Source organism: Rutidosis leptorrhynchoides, chromosome 1, assembly GCF_046630445.1.
Source record: "Rutidosis leptorrhynchoides isolate AG116_Rl617_1_P2 chromosome 1, CSIRO_AGI_Rlap_v1, whole genome shotgun sequence".
Taxonomy (NCBI): domain Eukaryota; kingdom Viridiplantae; phylum Streptophyta; class Magnoliopsida; order Asterales; family Asteraceae; genus Rutidosis; species Rutidosis leptorrhynchoides.
Window position 1 is genome coordinate 724,934,925 of NC_092333.1, and position 17,989 is coordinate 724,952,913.

The 17,989-nt window shown below is 35.7% G+C and overlaps 1 protein-coding gene across 1 annotated transcript; it reads left to right on the forward strand.

The window, feature by feature from the left end:
* The first annotated feature begins 10,494 nt into the window (after nt 1-10,494).
* On the forward strand, nt 10,495-11,054 carry LOC139886332 (small ribosomal subunit protein uS9-like). Its single transcript, XM_071870097.1, has one exon. The coding sequence runs from the start codon at nt 10,564-10,566 to the stop codon at nt 11,002-11,004; it is 441 nt and encodes a 146-aa protein (XP_071726198.1). The 5' UTR covers nt 10,495-10,563; the 3' UTR covers nt 11,005-11,054.
* Nucleotides 11,055-17,989: the final 6,935 nt, after the last annotated feature.

Consider the following 17,989-nt stretch of genomic DNA (forward strand, 5'->3'; position numbering starts at 1 on the left):
GTCAAATAGTACTAAGCCAGTAAATCGTCCCAAAAGGTTTAAATGTATGTAAATTAGGTCTTAAAGGTCATCATCATTCATCATCAAACAAAAGGTGTAAAGTAAGTTTTGTTCATGAAAAGAGTTTAAAACAAAGGCTGACTTCGGTCAGTCACCACGGCCTCAATACCTACTGAAATAAGGTGAGACCAGTGGCCATGGCTCCTTATATGAGTCCTTTATTTGTGGTAAAAATTCCAGAAGCAAACTCGTCTTCGTTTGACCGTGGCAACGGTCTAAGTGCGAGTAGGTCAGAATTTTCAGCACAACGTTAAAAGACATAGTGACACTCGGAGGGCCATAAATCCTAAATCGTAACTCGGATTAAGACGAGTCCTAAATGAAAAGTTATCTACTCGAACAGAGATATCTGAAAATCATCTTTACAGTAGCCCAAGTTGTACGGGTCAGACCCAGAAACAGTAAAACAGTAGGTTCCGGTGGGTCTTGGTGTTCGATGCTTATCACGGTTCTCATCCTTGATGCATATAGCTTCATGTGTACAACTTGTTGATGTGTTTGCATCATCTTAACCAAGGTTTCACCATCATAACACTTGTGTAAGTCTAAGACATGTAGCACAACTCAATTAAGTGTTGTATGTAGTTTGATGAACCAAAGTTACATCAAAGTCTTAGATTTAACACATACATGAAATATAAAAGTAATATTGAACTACAAACTAGAAAGTAAACTAACTAATCAAGATCTTAAGTTGTAGAAAATAGTTCTTAGTTAGATATTGAAGATCCAAGACCCAAAAGTCTAGATCTAAAGTTATTAAGTTAAATCTAACACAAGTGTATGAAGTTATAACTAAAGAGTTACACTTCCATGTTCTTGAACTTTCAAGTTAAATTTTGTTCAAGAAAAATGAGATCAAGATTAACTAGTAATACTTGACCAAATCACAACTTTAAAGTACATAAAATGAAGAAATAATCTAAATAAACAAGTAACAAGTTCATGGGTTTCATACTTTTAAAGATTCAAGCCTAAGTCTTGATCTTTAGAAAGTAAACTTTAAGTTTACTTCATGAACTTCAAGTATGGTTTTAACACATGAACTTTAATCTTTTAAAACTTTAAATGTAGAACATAAACTAGCAAGTTTAGTTCTTGTATGTTCTTGTTATGAACAACATAAATGAAGAATCAAACTAACAAGTTTGATTCTTAATAATTAGTAAGTAACAACAAACAACTACAAGTAATGAAACAATAACAAGAAACAAGTAAAAGAATGATGATGATAAGTGTGTTATGGGTTCGGTTTTACAAAAGAAAAAGAAGGAGAATAAACCTTGAAAGGAACTCACAAAGTAGAGAGCAAATGAGAGAAAAGTTGCAAGTAATTTGAAGTGTGTGTGAAAGTGAAAGAGTAAAATGAGAGAATACAAGTGTTAAGTAAAAAAAAAAAATTTGAACCCTCCCATGCTATAGGTGGCCGACGGTTTGGGGTATCAAAAGGGGGGAGGGAGTTGTCTACTAGTTTCTTGCATGGTAAAGGTTTAAAAGTTGGTTAATAGGTGCATTTGCATGGGAAGTAGATGTAACTAGATTCTTACAAGTATTAAACTAACTAGTTCATCTTAAATGTAATACTTGCATGTGTGATGGGCTAGATAATCCATCTAGTTAAGTAGAGTGGGCTAACAAGTCCATTAATATGGGTAGGGTGGGCTTCTAAGCCCATGTACAATTAAAAGCCCAAGTATGTAGGTAATTCACAAGTTAATCCAATTAAAGCCCAAGTAATTAACTAATAACCTTAGTTAATTAAAATAATTAATAAAACTTAATCATGAATGTAAATAATACTCGAAAATATTATTCGTGTAATGTACGTGTGTCACAAAGATGTTTCAGGCATTTAAAGTCAAGTATGATCAATCATGGTAACAAGCAAATGTAATAACATACATTCGTTAAATCACACGTATTAATAATAAAGATTATTAATTAAAAGTGGAAAAACCAGGGTCGTTACACATTAGAACATATTGGTACCCATATCAATAATCCAATAGCTCAAGCTTTATGCCTTTGATGATGTGTATAGCTCATCAAGCTAATTGACTGTTATGTGTCATTTCCTATGCCATGTGCTAGACACATGACCAAATAACCTATTAGATGAAGATATTGCATATATATTACGTAGTATTATTATTATTATTGATATGCCAAATCATGTACAATGGGTAAGTATATCATGTATAGGTAGCATGTGTATATTCTCCAAAATTGTTAGTTGGTAGGAGCAAGTATATGTATTCTATATAAACCATGTTGTAGTCAATTATAATCATTCAATTCATATTCTCTACATGGTATCAGTAGAAAAACGATCCACCCTCCTTCCTTTACCCTAGTTGTCGATCTATGCTTTTCTTCAAGCCGTCGACTACAACTTTAAACACCTTCGGCTTAACTGCTAACCATCGATCACCCTTACTCCTTCACAATGTCATCAGTCATCACACACTATTCCTAATGATGTGGATCCTAAAGCCCCCATCATCGTCACCCTCAACAACATCATCAAGATCTCGTCCGTCAACTATACTTCATGGAAGCTTCAAGTTCAAGCCACTCTGGCTATGGACTCTTCAAGTATTTAGATGGATCTCACCCGGTTCCTGCGGCTACCATTCAAGCCGAGACCACATCTGTACCAAATCCGGCATACCAAACATGGGTCAGGCAAGATCGGCTCCTCTTTGGAGCACTCATTGGAACGTTAGATCAACATATTATTCCTCTTGTCTCGATGGCCACCACTACCAAAGCACTATGGGATATGCTTGCGAAAACTTTTGCAAGTAAATCTCGAGGCCATATCAAACAACTCAAGTTAAAGTTGAAGCACATCACCAAAAGACCACAAACGATTACTGAGTACATGCACTCTATTAAGACATGTACAGATCAATTGTCATTGCTAGGCTCTTCGGTTGATCAAGAAGACATTACTGATCGTGTGCTTGAAGGCCTTGATGAGTCGTTTCAAGGTGTTATTGATGCTGTGAATGCTCGTGATACTCCCATCACTTTTGAGGAGCTACATGAAAAGCTCATAAATCACGAGCTTTCAATTAAGGCCCAACCAACGCTGACTTCTTTACCAGTCACAAGCAACTCAACTTTCCCGCGACAAAATACACGCAACAACAATTTTTCGAGGATATCAGTTAACTCGGTCAACTCTACAAAATCGCCCCCTGCTTTTACGGGATCACGTCCTTTCTTGGTAAGTGCCAGTGGTGTAATGCGAAGGGCCATTCTCTGCAAAAATGCCCGGTGTTTGCTGAACAACACCCCAAAATTACACCTCCTGTTCACAGGTCGGTTACTCTGCAAGTTAATGCTACCACTATGCCACCTGCAACATCCTCCAAACCATGGCTGCTTGATTCGGGTGCCTCTCGCCACATCACTAATGATCTAGCCAATCTTCTCTACATAACCCGTACAATGGAACAAATGAAATAGTTCTTGGTAATGGTAAGGGACTCGGTATCTCGCATGTTGGTTCAACCACCATATGTACACCATCCAAAAATCTTCACTTGTCCAATGTTTTATATGTCCCTAATATGCATCGCAATTTATTGTCTATTTTTCAACTATGCAAAGACAACTTCTTACTAATTGAGTTCACGTCTGATTATTATGCTTTGAAGGATCGATTAACGGGGACCATTTTGCTTATGGGACAACTTGAAGATGGTGTGTATCAACTTGCCTCATCTGTCTCTACTATTGTTGCGTACTCAAGTGTTCGTGCTTCAACCAAGGATTGGCATCATCGTTTAGGCCATCCTTATTCTTCTATTTTTAAGTCTTTGATGCATTTGTTGAAAGTGAATGTTCCTAGTAATTTTACGTTTAATTGTAACTCGTGTCAATGCAATAAAAGTCATAAGTTGCCGTTTCATACATATACTTTGCAATCTTATGCTCCTCTTGACATTATCTACACTGATCTATGGACATCTCCGGTTATTTCAATAGATGGTCACAAGTACTACGTTGTGTTTGTTGATCACTTCACACATTATATGTGGTTCTATCCACTTCAAAAGAAATCAGATACTAAAGATGTCTTCATTCGGTTTTTAGGCCTTAGTCGAGAAGCATTTTAGCACGCCTATCAAAAATTAGTATTCGGATAATGGTGGTGAATATGTTGCTCTAGCTGACTACCTCTCCATTAATGGTATTTCTCAGCTAACTTCACCAGCCCATACTCTGGAACACAACGGGTTTGCCGAACGCAGACATAGACACATTGTTGAAACAGGATTATGTCTATTATCGCATGCTCATCTTCCCACTAGCTTCTGGACTTTTGCCTTCACAACTACGGTATACTTGATCAACAGAATGCCTACTCCTACCCTCAAAAACAAATCAACCTTCCATGCTCTTTTTCGATAATCACCTAACTATCTCAAACTTCGGAGCTTTGGTTTTCTCTGTTATCTCTGGCTTCATCCTTACACTAATCACAAGCTTGACTAACGATTTCAATTGTGCATCTTTGTTGAATACTCTACAACAAAAAGTGCGTACTACTGTCTTGATCCCACTACGCACAAGATATATACATCTCGGCATGCCAAGTTTGTAGAGGATGATTTTCCCTACCCTAAACTTTCCAAAGAAACTCTCAACCCTACCTATCCGACCATGGACAACTGGTGTCACCTGGATGTTCCTATAATTGACACTACCACACCACCACCACAGCCCCATACCACATAAACTGCCTCATACATACCACTTACACCACCACCCCTGTCACGCCGCCCACGCCTGCCCCTTCACCACCACCAAACAACACCAATTCTCCCACTCCCGAATCACCACCTACGTCCACTTTACCCACCTCCACCATCACTACTCGATCCAGTAACAACATTTTTAAACCTAATCCTAAATATGCCAACAACATTACCACTCATCCGCGTCCCTCTGAACTTATCACTGTTGATCAAGCTCTTAATGACCCGCAATGGAAGGCATCCATGTTACATGAGTTAACTGCTCTTCATCAACAAGGTACATGGGAACTCACACCACCTAAGCCATCACAGAATCTGGTAAAATTCAAGTGGATCTTTCGTATTAAATATCATCCGGATGGTACTGTTGATCGCTATCGAGCTCGACTGGTTGCTAAAGGGTTTCAACAACCGGCCGGCATTGATTATGTAGTGACCTTTTCCATGTTTATATATATATTAAATGAAATTGTTATTTACATGATTAAGTGTTTCCAACATGTTAAGCAATCAAACTTGTTAAGACTTGATTAATTGAAATAGGTTTCATATAGACAATTGACCACCCAAGTTGACCGGTGATTCACGAACGTTAAAACTTGTAAAAACTATATGATGACATATATATGGTTATATATATAGTTAACATGATATTATGATAAGTAAACATATCATTAAGTATATTAACAATGAACTACATATGTAAAAACAAGACTACTAACTTGATGATTTTGAAACGAGACATATATGTAACGATTATCGTTGTAACGACATTTAATGTATATATATATATATATCATATTAAGAGATATTCGTACATCATAATATCATGATAATATAATAATTTAAAATCTCATTTGATATTATAAACATTGGGTTAACAACATTTAACAAGATCGTTAACCTAAAGGTTTCAAAACAACACTTACATGTAACGACTAACGATGACTTAACGACTCAGTTAAAATGTATATACATGTAGTGTTTTAATATGTATTCATACACTTTTGAAAGACTTCAAGACACTTATCAAAATACTTCTACTTAACAAAAATGCTTACAATTACATCCTCGTTCAGTTTCATCAACAATTCTACTCGTATGCACCCGTATTCGTACTCGTACAATACACAGCTTTTAGATGTATGTACTATTGGTATATACACTCCAATGATCAGCTCTTAGCAGCCCATGTGAGTCACCTAACACATGTGGGAACCATCATTTGGCAACTAGCATGAAATATCTCATAAAATTACAAAAATATGAGTAATCATTCATGACTTATTTACATGAAAACAAAATAACATATCCTTTATATCTAATCCATACACCAACGACCAAAAACACCTACAAACACTTTAATTATTCAATTTTATTCATCTAATTGATCTCTGACAAGTTCTATCTTCAAGTTCTAAGTGTTCTTCATAAATTCTACAAGTTCTAGTTTCATAAAATCAAGAATACTTCCAAGTTTGCTAGCTTACTTCCAATCTTGTAGAGTGATCATCCAACCTCAAGAAATCTTTCTTATTTACAGTAAGATATCTTTCTAATATAAGGTAATACTCGTATTCAAACTTTGATTAAATTTCTATAACTATAACAATCTTATTTCGAGTGGAAATCTTACTTGAACTTGTTTTCGTGTCATGATTCTACTTCAAGAACTTTCAAGCCATCCAAGATCCTTTGAAGCTAGATCCATTTGTCTCTTTTCCAGTAGGTTTATCCACAAAACTTGAGGTAGTAATGATGTTCATAACATCATTCGATTCATACATATAAAGCTATCTTATTCGAAGGTTTAAACTTGAAATCACTGGAACATAGTTTAGTTAATTCTAAACTTGTTCGCAAACAAAAGTTAATCCTTCTAACTTGACTTTTAAAATCAAATAAACACATGTTCTATATCTATATGATATGCTAACTTAATGATTTAAAACCTGGAAACACGAAAAACACCGTAAAACTGGACATACGCCGTCGTAGTAACGCCGCGGGCTGTTTTGGGTTTGATAATTAAAAATTATGATAAACTTTGATTTAAAAGTTGTTCTTCTGGGAAAATGATTTTTCTTATGAACATGAAACTATATCCAAAAATCATGGTTAAACTCAAAGTGGAAGTATGTTTTTCAAAATGGTCATCAAGACGTCGTTCTTTCGACTGAAATGACTACCTCTTACAAAAACGACTTGTAATGTATATTTCCGACTATAAACCTATACTTTTTATGTTTAGATTCATAAAATAGAGTTCAATATGAAACCATAGCAATTTGATTCACTCAAAATGGATTTAAAATGAAGAAGTTATGGGTAAAACAAGATTGGATATTTTTTTATTTTTGTAGCTACGGGAAATATTAACAATTCTATACAAATCATATCCTAGCTAACTTATATTGTATTATACATGTATTTTAATATATTATGTAATCTTGGGATACCATAGACACGTATGCAAATGTTTTGACATATCATATCGACCCATGTATATATATTATTTGGAACAACCATAGACACTCTATATGCAGTAATGTTGGAGTTAGCTATACAGGGTTGAGGTTGATTCCAAAAATATATATACTTTGAGTTGTGATCTAGCCTAAGACGTGTATACACTGGGTCATGGATTGATTCAAGATAATATATATTGATTTATTTCTGTACATCTAACTGTGGACAACTAGTTGTAGGTTACTAACGAGGACAGCTGACTTAATAAACTTAAAACATCAAAATGTATTAAAAGTGTTGTAAATATATTTTGAACATACTTTGATATATATGTACATATTTGTTATAGGTTCGTGAATCGACCAGTGGCCAAGTCTTACTTCCCGGCGAAGTAAAAATCTGTGAAAGTGAGTTATAGTCCCACTTTTAAAAATCTAATATTTTGGGATGAGAATACATGCAGTTTTATAAATGTTTTACGAAATAGACACAAGTAATTGAAACTACATTATATGGGTGAATGATCGAAGCCGAATATGCCCCTTTTTCTTGGTAACCTAAGAATTAGTAAACCGGTCTACTAATTGACGCGAATCCTAAAGATAGATCTATTGGGCCTAACGAACCCCATCCAAAGTACCGGATGCTTTAGTACTTCAAATTCATTTTTATCATGTCCGAAGGATTTCTTGGAATGATAGGGGATATTCTTATATGCATCTTGTTAATGTCGGTTACCAGGTGTTCATCATATGAATGATTTTTATCTCTATGTATGGGATGTATATTGAAATATGAAATCTTGTGGTCTATTATTATGATTTGATAATAAATAGGTTAAACCTATAACTCACCAACATTTTTGTTGACGTTTTAAGCATGTTTATTCTCAGGTGATTATTAAGAGCTTCCGCTGTCGCATACTTAAATAAGGACAAGATTTGGAGTCCATGCTTGTATGATATTGTGTAAAAACTGCATTCAAGAAACTTATCTAGTTGTAACATATTTGTATTGTAAACCATTATGTAATAGTCGTGTGTAAACAGGATATTTTAGATTATCATTATTTGATAATCTACGTAAAGCTTTTTAAACCTTTATTGATGAAATAAAGGTTATGGTTTGTTTTAAAATGAATGCAGTCTTTGAAAAACGTCTCATATAGAGGTCAAAACCTCGCAACGAAATCAATTAATATGGAACGTTTTTAATCAATAAGAACGGGACATTTCAGATTACACTGAGACATTTAGTCCCGTTGTCAAACCTAAAACTTACACACCTTACTCACTTTGGCAGTTATAAACAACTGGTCTCTCCGATAATTTGATATTAATAACGCATTTCTTAATGGCACTTTGCAGGAACATGTTTATATGGCTCCACCACCCGGCTTTCCTGATACGAGTTTCACTACTCATGTTTGCAAACTTAATAAGTCAATCTATGGTCTCAAACAAGCACCAAGGGCATGGTACACTGAGCTTACTATTTTTCTTCAAGGTTGTGGGTTCTCACGCTCCGTTTCTGACACGTCTCTATTTATTAATCTCATGGGATCCGCACCCATCTATTTGATTGTTTATGTGGATGATATTGTGCTCACAAGTCCTAGTTCGAGCGCTTTTGATGATTTTGTTACTCAAATTTCTTCAAAGTTTGCTCTCAAAGATCTTGGCGCACTATCTTATTTTCTTAGGGTAGAAGTCATTCCCTTTACTGAGGGTCTCTTTTAGAGCCAACGTTAGTATGTTTGTGACATTCTTGAATGTGCTAAGATGATATATGTGAAACCAGCTCCTACACCCATGGCTACTAACTGTGCGCTACATCTCCACTCGGGTCTTCTGATTGCCAATCCGACTGAGTATCGCACCTTAGTTGGAAGCCTCCAATATTTATCTATTACAAGCCTGGATGTTGCATTTGTAGTCAACAAGTTGTCTCAGTTCATGCATGCCCCACGCACGGATCACTGGCCTGCTTTAAAACGTTTGTTGAGATATTTAGTAGGTACTTCGGATTATGGCATCACTCTTTACAAAGATTCTCCAATGAATCTTCATGCTTTCTCGGACGCTGATTGAGGAGGAGACAAGAGTGATTATGTATCTACAATGGGTCATATTGTGTTCTTAGGCCGGAATCCAGTCTCGTGGAGCTCCAAGAAACAACGGTTCTTGTCTCAATCTTCCACTGAAGCGGAGTACAAAGCAGTAGCAACTGCGACTGCTGAATTATTGTGGATTGGAAACTTGTTGCAATAATGGGCGTTCCTTCACCAACCAAACCTGTTATTTACTATGATAATCTTGGTGCCACTTTGCTAAGTGCTAATCCTGTTTTTCACTCGCGTATGAAATATTTAGCACTTGCCTATCATTTTATTCGTGAGCAGGTACCTTGGGACTGTTCGTGTTACTCATGTTTCTTCTGATGATCAGCTTGCTGATCCTCTAACAAATCCGTTAGCTCGAGCACAGTTTACTCGGTTTCTTTTCAAGATCGGACTAACTTCCAGGTCGTCCGTCTTGAGGGGGCATATTAGATGAAGAAATTGCATATATATTATTATTATTATTGATATGCCAAATCATGTATGGTGGGTAAGTATATCATGTATAGGTAGCATGTGTATATTCTCCAAAATTGTTAGTTGGTAGGAGCACGTATATGTATTCTATATAAACCATGGTGTACTCAATTATAATCATTCAATTCGTATTCTCTACATAACCGACTTTTTCTTTCGTATTATAAATAAGGTGTTAGAGTTCATTTGTGTTTTTAATACCAAACCTATTAAAAGGTAGATACCAACTTCCGTTAAAAAAAAATGATAAGCGTGCTCTAAGTTTCGCGGTTGGTGGTGTGTCTAATCCAGCGTTTGATATGTTTAAACGTAACTCAGCTTCCTTAATTTTTCCCTTAACATATAACTGATATTAAATTATTGGTGCACATATATTCACATTTTTATTTTTTTGATAAATGTATACACATATTTAGGAATACAATATACCAAGTAAGAATACCAAAATACTCCGTAACCAAAAGATTCTTTATGAGCCAGATTTAATAGGCTGATTACAATGTTTCTCAAATGGCCCAATAATAAACTAGGCTACGGCCCATTATAATCAGACGTACTATATAAATTGGTAAACCCTAGGGTTTCTTAGAACACAATCTTGCGGCTTCCACACTCACTCACAAATTAAATAACACATAGGTTTGAGTCATCAGCAGCAGCAATACTAACATGGCGACGGCAGCTCCTCCAAATTCGGTTCAATGCTTCGGCCGGAAGAAGACCGCGGTAGCCGTGACTCACTGCAAAGCCGGCCGTGGCCTAATCAAGATCAACGGTGTTCCGATCGAGCACGTTCAGCCAGAAATCCTCCGTTACAAGGCGTTTGAGCCGATCCTGCTTCTCGGCCGTCACAAGTTCGCCGGAGTTGACATGAGGATTCGTGTGAAAGGAGGCGGTCACACATCTCAGATCTATGCAATCCGTCAAAGTATTTCAAAGGCGCTTGTTGCTTACTACCAGAAATTTGTTGATGAAGAGCAGAAGAAGGAGATCAAGGATATTTTGGTGAGGTATGATCGAACTTTACTTGTGGCTGATCCGAGAAGGTGCGAGCCGAAGAAGTTTGGTGGTCGTGGTGCTCGTGCAAGGTTCCAGAAATCTTACCGTTAGATTCAGAGTAATGTTTATGGTGCTTTTGTATTGATGTTATCCTGAGACTTTTGGTGATGTTATTTTTCTCTTGAAAGTTTACCTTTAATTTTGTCATGACTGGTTTTATGATTTGATATGAATGCCTATCGAGTTATCTATGAATCTGAGTAGTATAAACTTGTTTAATTATGTTTAAATCGTTATGATTTATGTTATATATTTATGTACTAAATTAAATAGTAGTCATTCATGACTACGCTTGATAGGTTTTAGTTTGGGCTTAAACGTTTTCATATACATTTCATTTCTAATTGGCTGTGAAAATTGCGTTTGGTATTGTTTTCAACTTTTTGACGGATTTTTGCTAATCTTAAGATTAAAGATCTATTATATTAGGATTAGGATTATTGAAAACTTATACATCAACATCTGCTATGTGAATCTGATCAGGCACAGCTTCTAAATTATTAGGATTATTGAAAACCTTGTGTTGGTTGTGCTGGTTATAAAGTGTGGATCATATAAATGTGGATTTGGTGTTTACATTAGGTAAGTAAGTAACTAGGTGTTAATTCTACTTTCTAATTTTCAACTGGTGTTCATGCATTTTATTAACCCAACAAAGAGATGTCTTTTTGCTTATTACGAGTACTTAGCTTAGCACCAACTAACAATCAATACCTAGGATCAAACAAAATTGGTAGTCGATTCCAAGTCGTTTTGACTACTACTTGTAAGAGTGTAATAAAAACAATGCGTTACGCTACCTGCATTGGAGATTCGTAGTTCTGGCATCACTCCCACATATCATGGGTCGACTACTGAAACTAGGGATGAGCAAAAAAACCGAAAAACAGAAACTGTACCGCTACCGTACCGGTACCGAAATACCGTACCGATGGTATTCGGTATCGGTATCGGTTCCTAGTTTACACAAAAAAACGGTTTCGGTACTATGCGGTTCGGTACCGGTACTCCCGATATAAAAACCGAAATATACAAGGAGTATTATTGGTCATGAACTCATGGGTCATTATGTATGTAAGCTTATAATTTATAGAATATGTGTTTTTTTTTTATCTATGGTCATCAATTCTTAGTCGTAGTTACACTACTGATAAAAGTTCATTTCCATTTTTTACTTCTTGTTAACTATCCGGTCATATAAAATTTCCAAGTTATGCACACCAAAGTTACAGTTTATTTGTTTCGTATCAACAATATAAAGGAAAAAAATAGCTAGCCAAACTGCCAAAGTATGGCAATCCAAATTGAAAGAATTTCGTATTCTACACCATTGTCAAAAAATAGGTACCAAGTGGGTAAAAAACCGAGAAATACCGGTCCCATACCGGTACCGTATTGAAATTTCGGTACGGTTTCGGTTCTCCATTTTACCCAATTTGGGTACCGGTACTAACCGGTTCCGGTATGGTTCGGTACGGTTTCGGAACCGATCTCATCCCTAACTGAAACTGCAAACAACTACAATCTTGATCCATTTCTTTTTTCTCAGTTGAAAAATTGTATTTACATGTTTAAAATACATAAAAGTGGACGTGAATAAGTTCATGAGAATAGTCAAAAATACCTTGTAGAGTTTGAATAAAGAAACAACGTCGCGTGTAAAAATGTATTTTGACCAAGTTTGAATAACACTTTGGCGTATTAGATAGCTAGTCATTTAAAGGATGTTGTGAAGCACTTCCATAGTTTCTTGTAATGTTGGTTAGGGTTTGTTGACTTGAACTATCATCAATTCACAATGTATTTCTTCGTCATATTCTCGTTGCAAGCACTTGACACAAAAGACATTAGACATTGAAGCAGCCAATGACCACTCCTTTTGAGATCTCAAAAGAATAAGATCCACTTATGAAACAAATGAACACATCGGACATGACTTCACACGATACAAGGTTGCACGTCGAAGAACCAAAACATTGTGGCCACAACGCATTAGATCTAGGCAGGTGGTGTAAATAGAAGATCTCCAAGCCAAAACTAAGACGGAAACCACAAGTGAAGAAGCCTTGTAAACAATCCAGACATAAGATAATCTATCAAACACTATAACACCCAAACACTAAACACTGAAATATCTTTAACTACTGACAAACAATATAACCGATCACTAATAATCCTGCTTGAGACACGACATAAGAACACCGAAGAAATTACCCAAATCGGCAATTAAACACTAAAACCCAACTCGCCAAGAAACCAACAACCTATAAAATAGATGTGAAGGTGTAGGAAGGCAGAGAAAACGTGAGCAAGGGTGGTAGGAGACGGAAGTGGTGCCGATTGCCGGACTACAAGCTGTCGAAAAACAGTCCGACATGAATCTCCCGGAAAATAGTAGTGTTTAACATGAATTGCAGCTATTACAATGCGTAGTGTGAGTTGTGTACAAAAGGAAAATATGCAAATTTTAATTGCTAAAAACTTTGTTTTTGACTGAAAATTTAGCTAAATGTTTTGAAGATGCATTACTTGAAATGAAAGAAGTCCCATTACAACAAGAATAAAACCCTTCAAACACAACCCTGTTTACCAGCTTTCTGGAAAAAAGCATCAACATTGTGCTCAACTCTATCAAACTTGGAAACTGTGACATGAGAACAACTTCCAGTTTGTTTGAAAAACTCCGTGGTGGCATAGTGTCGAACATATGGTGTGCGGGAACTAACTCTTTCATAAGAATGTGAAGTAAACATAACAACTGAAAGCTAAATCTTTTTTTTTTTTTTAAATATCAAAGTTACTGCCATTACATGGCGTTGGTATGTAATGTAATGTGGATCCCAAGCATTATACCAATTGCAACAAAGGAATTTTGAAGAGCTTTGGCAAAGTGCTGCTCCATTACACCAAATGGCCGTAGCAAAATAAAAGTAAGATATAAATTTGATAATAGAGTTTTAATTAACAAATTCATCGCAGGGGTGTTTGCCTGTTAGGGTTTAGTTTTTAGGTCTGCGAGGGAATTGGTTGCATGAATGATCTCTAAACGGATTGTGTCATTGACGATTGAAGTAGGAATTCGTCAATCTTGGAGTTAAGTAACATGTAAATCTAACCTAGCAACTCAAAGAAATGTCTATTTGACAAGCACGCTATTTAGATGTGATTATATTTATGTTTATATAGTTCTTGGTCAACTCTTGTCATGATCTCATCTCTCACTGGTCTAACGTGTTAACTCAAGAAAATAAGTATTAAAGGAAACAGACTGAATTTGTAATGCATAAAACCACCAAAAATTTGCATTAGCAAAGTTAGCATATTAACAAAATATATAATATACCTTGTGAAATTGACAAACTTATATTTTGGTACGAAAAATGAGATCATGAATAAAACATTTTTAGAGCCAATCTAACCTTTTACTGTTTTACATATAGCAAAATCTGTTACCTGTCCCACCACCAGGTTTGACACTTCTTGAAGTAATTGTAAGCATCGATTCGTATTAAAGATGATGTAATTTTTTTTATACTTAACAAAGAAAGATAGCTTACCTAAGAGATCATTCCAGTCAGAACCAGTGATCCATATACTGCTAGTACATTGAAACATAAATTAAACACAGCGTCACCAAAAGATTCATAAACAGTATCAACGTCAGTTGAGAGTTACTTCTTACTAACCTGCTAATCTTGTAGTTGACAAAAGATCCATGTTATGCATATGTAGCGGTTTGATTCAGCTTGGGAAAATAACAAACAACTTGTAAATCAATATTTAACATGAGACAAATGTACAGTTCTAAAAGATTCCATTTATAGTAGATTATCAACTCCCGCATCATACCCTCATCTTTACCCCATATGTTGTAACCACTATGTTTTCAGCTAAATTTGCACGCTAGCAAATACAAAGCATTTAAAAATAAGATATTTAGATAAATGCGACTCACTAAATCGTGACCATTGGTTATGTAAAATCAAACCCTTTAAGCAAAGGCAACCTTAATCACTTAAGATTGTAAGGATCGTATAGCCCAAACACAATGTCTTGCAATATAAGCTCAAAAGTCCATCATTTTCTAAAATCAATTGGTGATAGAGGAACTTCCCTTTAGACTTATATACAAACATTTGTTTTGTCCCATGACCGATGTGGGACTTTGGTTTGCACCCTAACAAACCTCCCCTCAAACCCAAGTCCCCATCTGGGCCTCCCCTACAACGATAGTCCGGTCCAACCTTTATCGCCGCAACCTCGGAACTCTCCACCTGATTGGGTCCAGGATCAGGGAGATTTCGGTACAAGGCTCCAGGAGCGACTCATCGTCGAGGCTCCAGGAGCGAATCATCGTGGCCAGAGTGCGCCACGTCGCTGCGTGCGCTCGGGGTCCGCCCACTGCGCCGTCCACCACATCGGGGCTATAGCCCAGCTCTGATACCAGTTGTAAGGATCGTATAGCCCAAACACAATGTCTTGCAATATAAGCCCAACCATCCTTTTCTAAAATCAATTGGTGATAGAGGAACTTCCCCTTAGACTTATATACATACATTTGTTTTGTTCCATGACCGATGTGGGACTTTGGTTTGCACCCTAACAAAGATAAAACAATGATTTGAGACATATGGCTGCAACTGCTTTTGCTTGGTTCAAACTTTCATCAGGGTAGTCTCCTAAAATCTTGATAGGTTCAAATAGATAAAAACGCTCATTTCAATGAATGTTTTGCTTCTGAGTTTTTTTTGGGTTTAAAAATTAGGGTTTAGCTATTAGGGTTTAGAAATTAGGGTTTTGAGTTTAGAAATTAGGGTTTAGGGTTTAGATTGAATTTTTAACACCAATGGTTTAGAGTTTAGGGTTTTTGGTTTAGGATTTTGGGTTTAAAGACTAGACCCAAAACCCAAAACCCAAAACCCTAAACTCCAAACCTTAAACTCTAAATCGGGTTAAATTTTGAAAAACTTCACATATGATGGAAAAAAATACTCGAAGAATAAAATTACGCATGATGCATGTTATCAATTTTTTCTTCGAACGTTTTCCCGCCAAAATAATAAAATTTATCACAGAGTTTCTTTTTTAAATGTTGATATTTTCGTGTGCTCTTAATGTTAGAAAATAAAAAATAATAAATTTTTGTAACACCCCAACTAAATAAGGTAATATTTTATGTAAATCATTGGTACATTTTATGTAGGTATTATTTTTGTATTATAAAAGGATAATATTTAAAGCTTGTTAGTTAATGATTAGAGGGACTAAGTGTGCAAAGTTAGTTTATGGACCTCCCATATTATGGTTTTGGTGGGGAGGGTAAAAAGTGCAAATAAGGTAAAGATAATTAAATTAAAATTTGTAAAATGTTAGAATTTGTATCAGTTGCAAAAAAAAATCCAGCAATTAGTGTGTGTGTTTGTCGACTAGCATCAAGAGAAGAGGAGACATCCTTAATTGAAAGAATTAAGCACATGCAAGTAGAAATTTATGTAATCAAGTGTGCCTTGATCATCATAGCAAGTTGCAATTCTTCAATTTCTTCTCCATTTGTGCACAATTAGGGTTCTTAAATCCCAATAGACAAGGTATGAACTTCTAGGTCTTATGTATCACTAAAATTGGGTGTTTTATGTGAATCTCAAGTTTATAAGTTGTTATTATTGTGAGTGTGCACATTTGTATGATTAAAAATGAAATTGAAATGATGTTTAGATGTAAGTTCATGTATGAACTTGCTATTTGAAAGTGTGAAATGAAAATGGTGAATTTGATGTTGTTAGTAGTCAAGAATCAAGTTATGCACACTAGGTGTTTGATGAAATGCCTCAATGAAGGTGAATATGAGATTTAGCTAAATTGTGAAAAAGAGAGTTTATGTTTTAAATTGTTATACGTGATTGTTGTTAAGAATGATAAGTTCTCAATTGTATGGATTAAATTAGAGAACTTGAGTATTGAGGAAAAATGATACTTTATGAATGTTCATGTACTATGATAAGTTAAAAAAGGGGATTAAGAAATATTAAGTTCAAATGTGTAAGTATATGAAAGTGTTGTAAGCATTTGAAAGATGTAAATTCGTTTGAATTATGTTAATGACGAGATTAGCTCATGTATAGGTGCTAATCAAGACAAAGGAACTTCAAGCGACCAAGGAATCTCATTTAACCAAGGTGAGTTTATAGGGGGTAAATTGGGCGGGTCAAGAGTGGCTTAGTGTTCTCGGATTGCATCCGTGCAAGAGGGCGACGACTAAGTGCACTATAAAGTTAGCTTAGATAGAATTATTAGGCATGCCTAATAATTATATCTATGGTTGATGATTAGCTTAGGCAAGGACATTAAGCTTGCTTAATGATCTTGTCTATGGTATGACTTAGCTTAGACACTTTGGGTGCCTATATATATGTGATGTAATTGAGGTTAGCTTAGGCATATGTGTATGCCTATGGTCATGTTTAGCTTAGACACAATTACTAGGTTGACCTTAGTAAGTTGTGTTTATGGTAAGAATTAGAATCGGATCCGATAGTAAGTAAGCAACATTCGGGTTGGAAAGGTTAAGTGATGCATTGTTTATGTTTAATGATATGCGTTCTTTTATTCGCCTATAACTCACTAAGCATGAAAGCTTACCCCTATGTTATGTTCATGTTTTAATAGAAACGAAAGGACACCGTGAAGGTAAGGAGCCTATTTGAAGATAGTGGAGCATCGGTCATATAGTAAGTGGTAGTGCAAGTTCGTATTTTGAACCTAGCTCTAATGATACCGCTTATCGACGCAAAAGCTTTTGTACTCATAAAATATGTTTATCTTGAAATTTGGGTCAAAGTGTTATGTTGGAGATATGTAAATGGGTCGTGCATGACTAAATGATTTTCGTAACACTTAATGATATTGAAACTGTTTATTTAAGTTTATTAATGTATTGTGATGTTAAAAAGGATGTTGTGTGATGTTATAAGTTGTGAAAGTGTGATTTTAAAGCAAGTTAAGCTCAGCACCACCGACAACACAGGGCCGCGCCGCG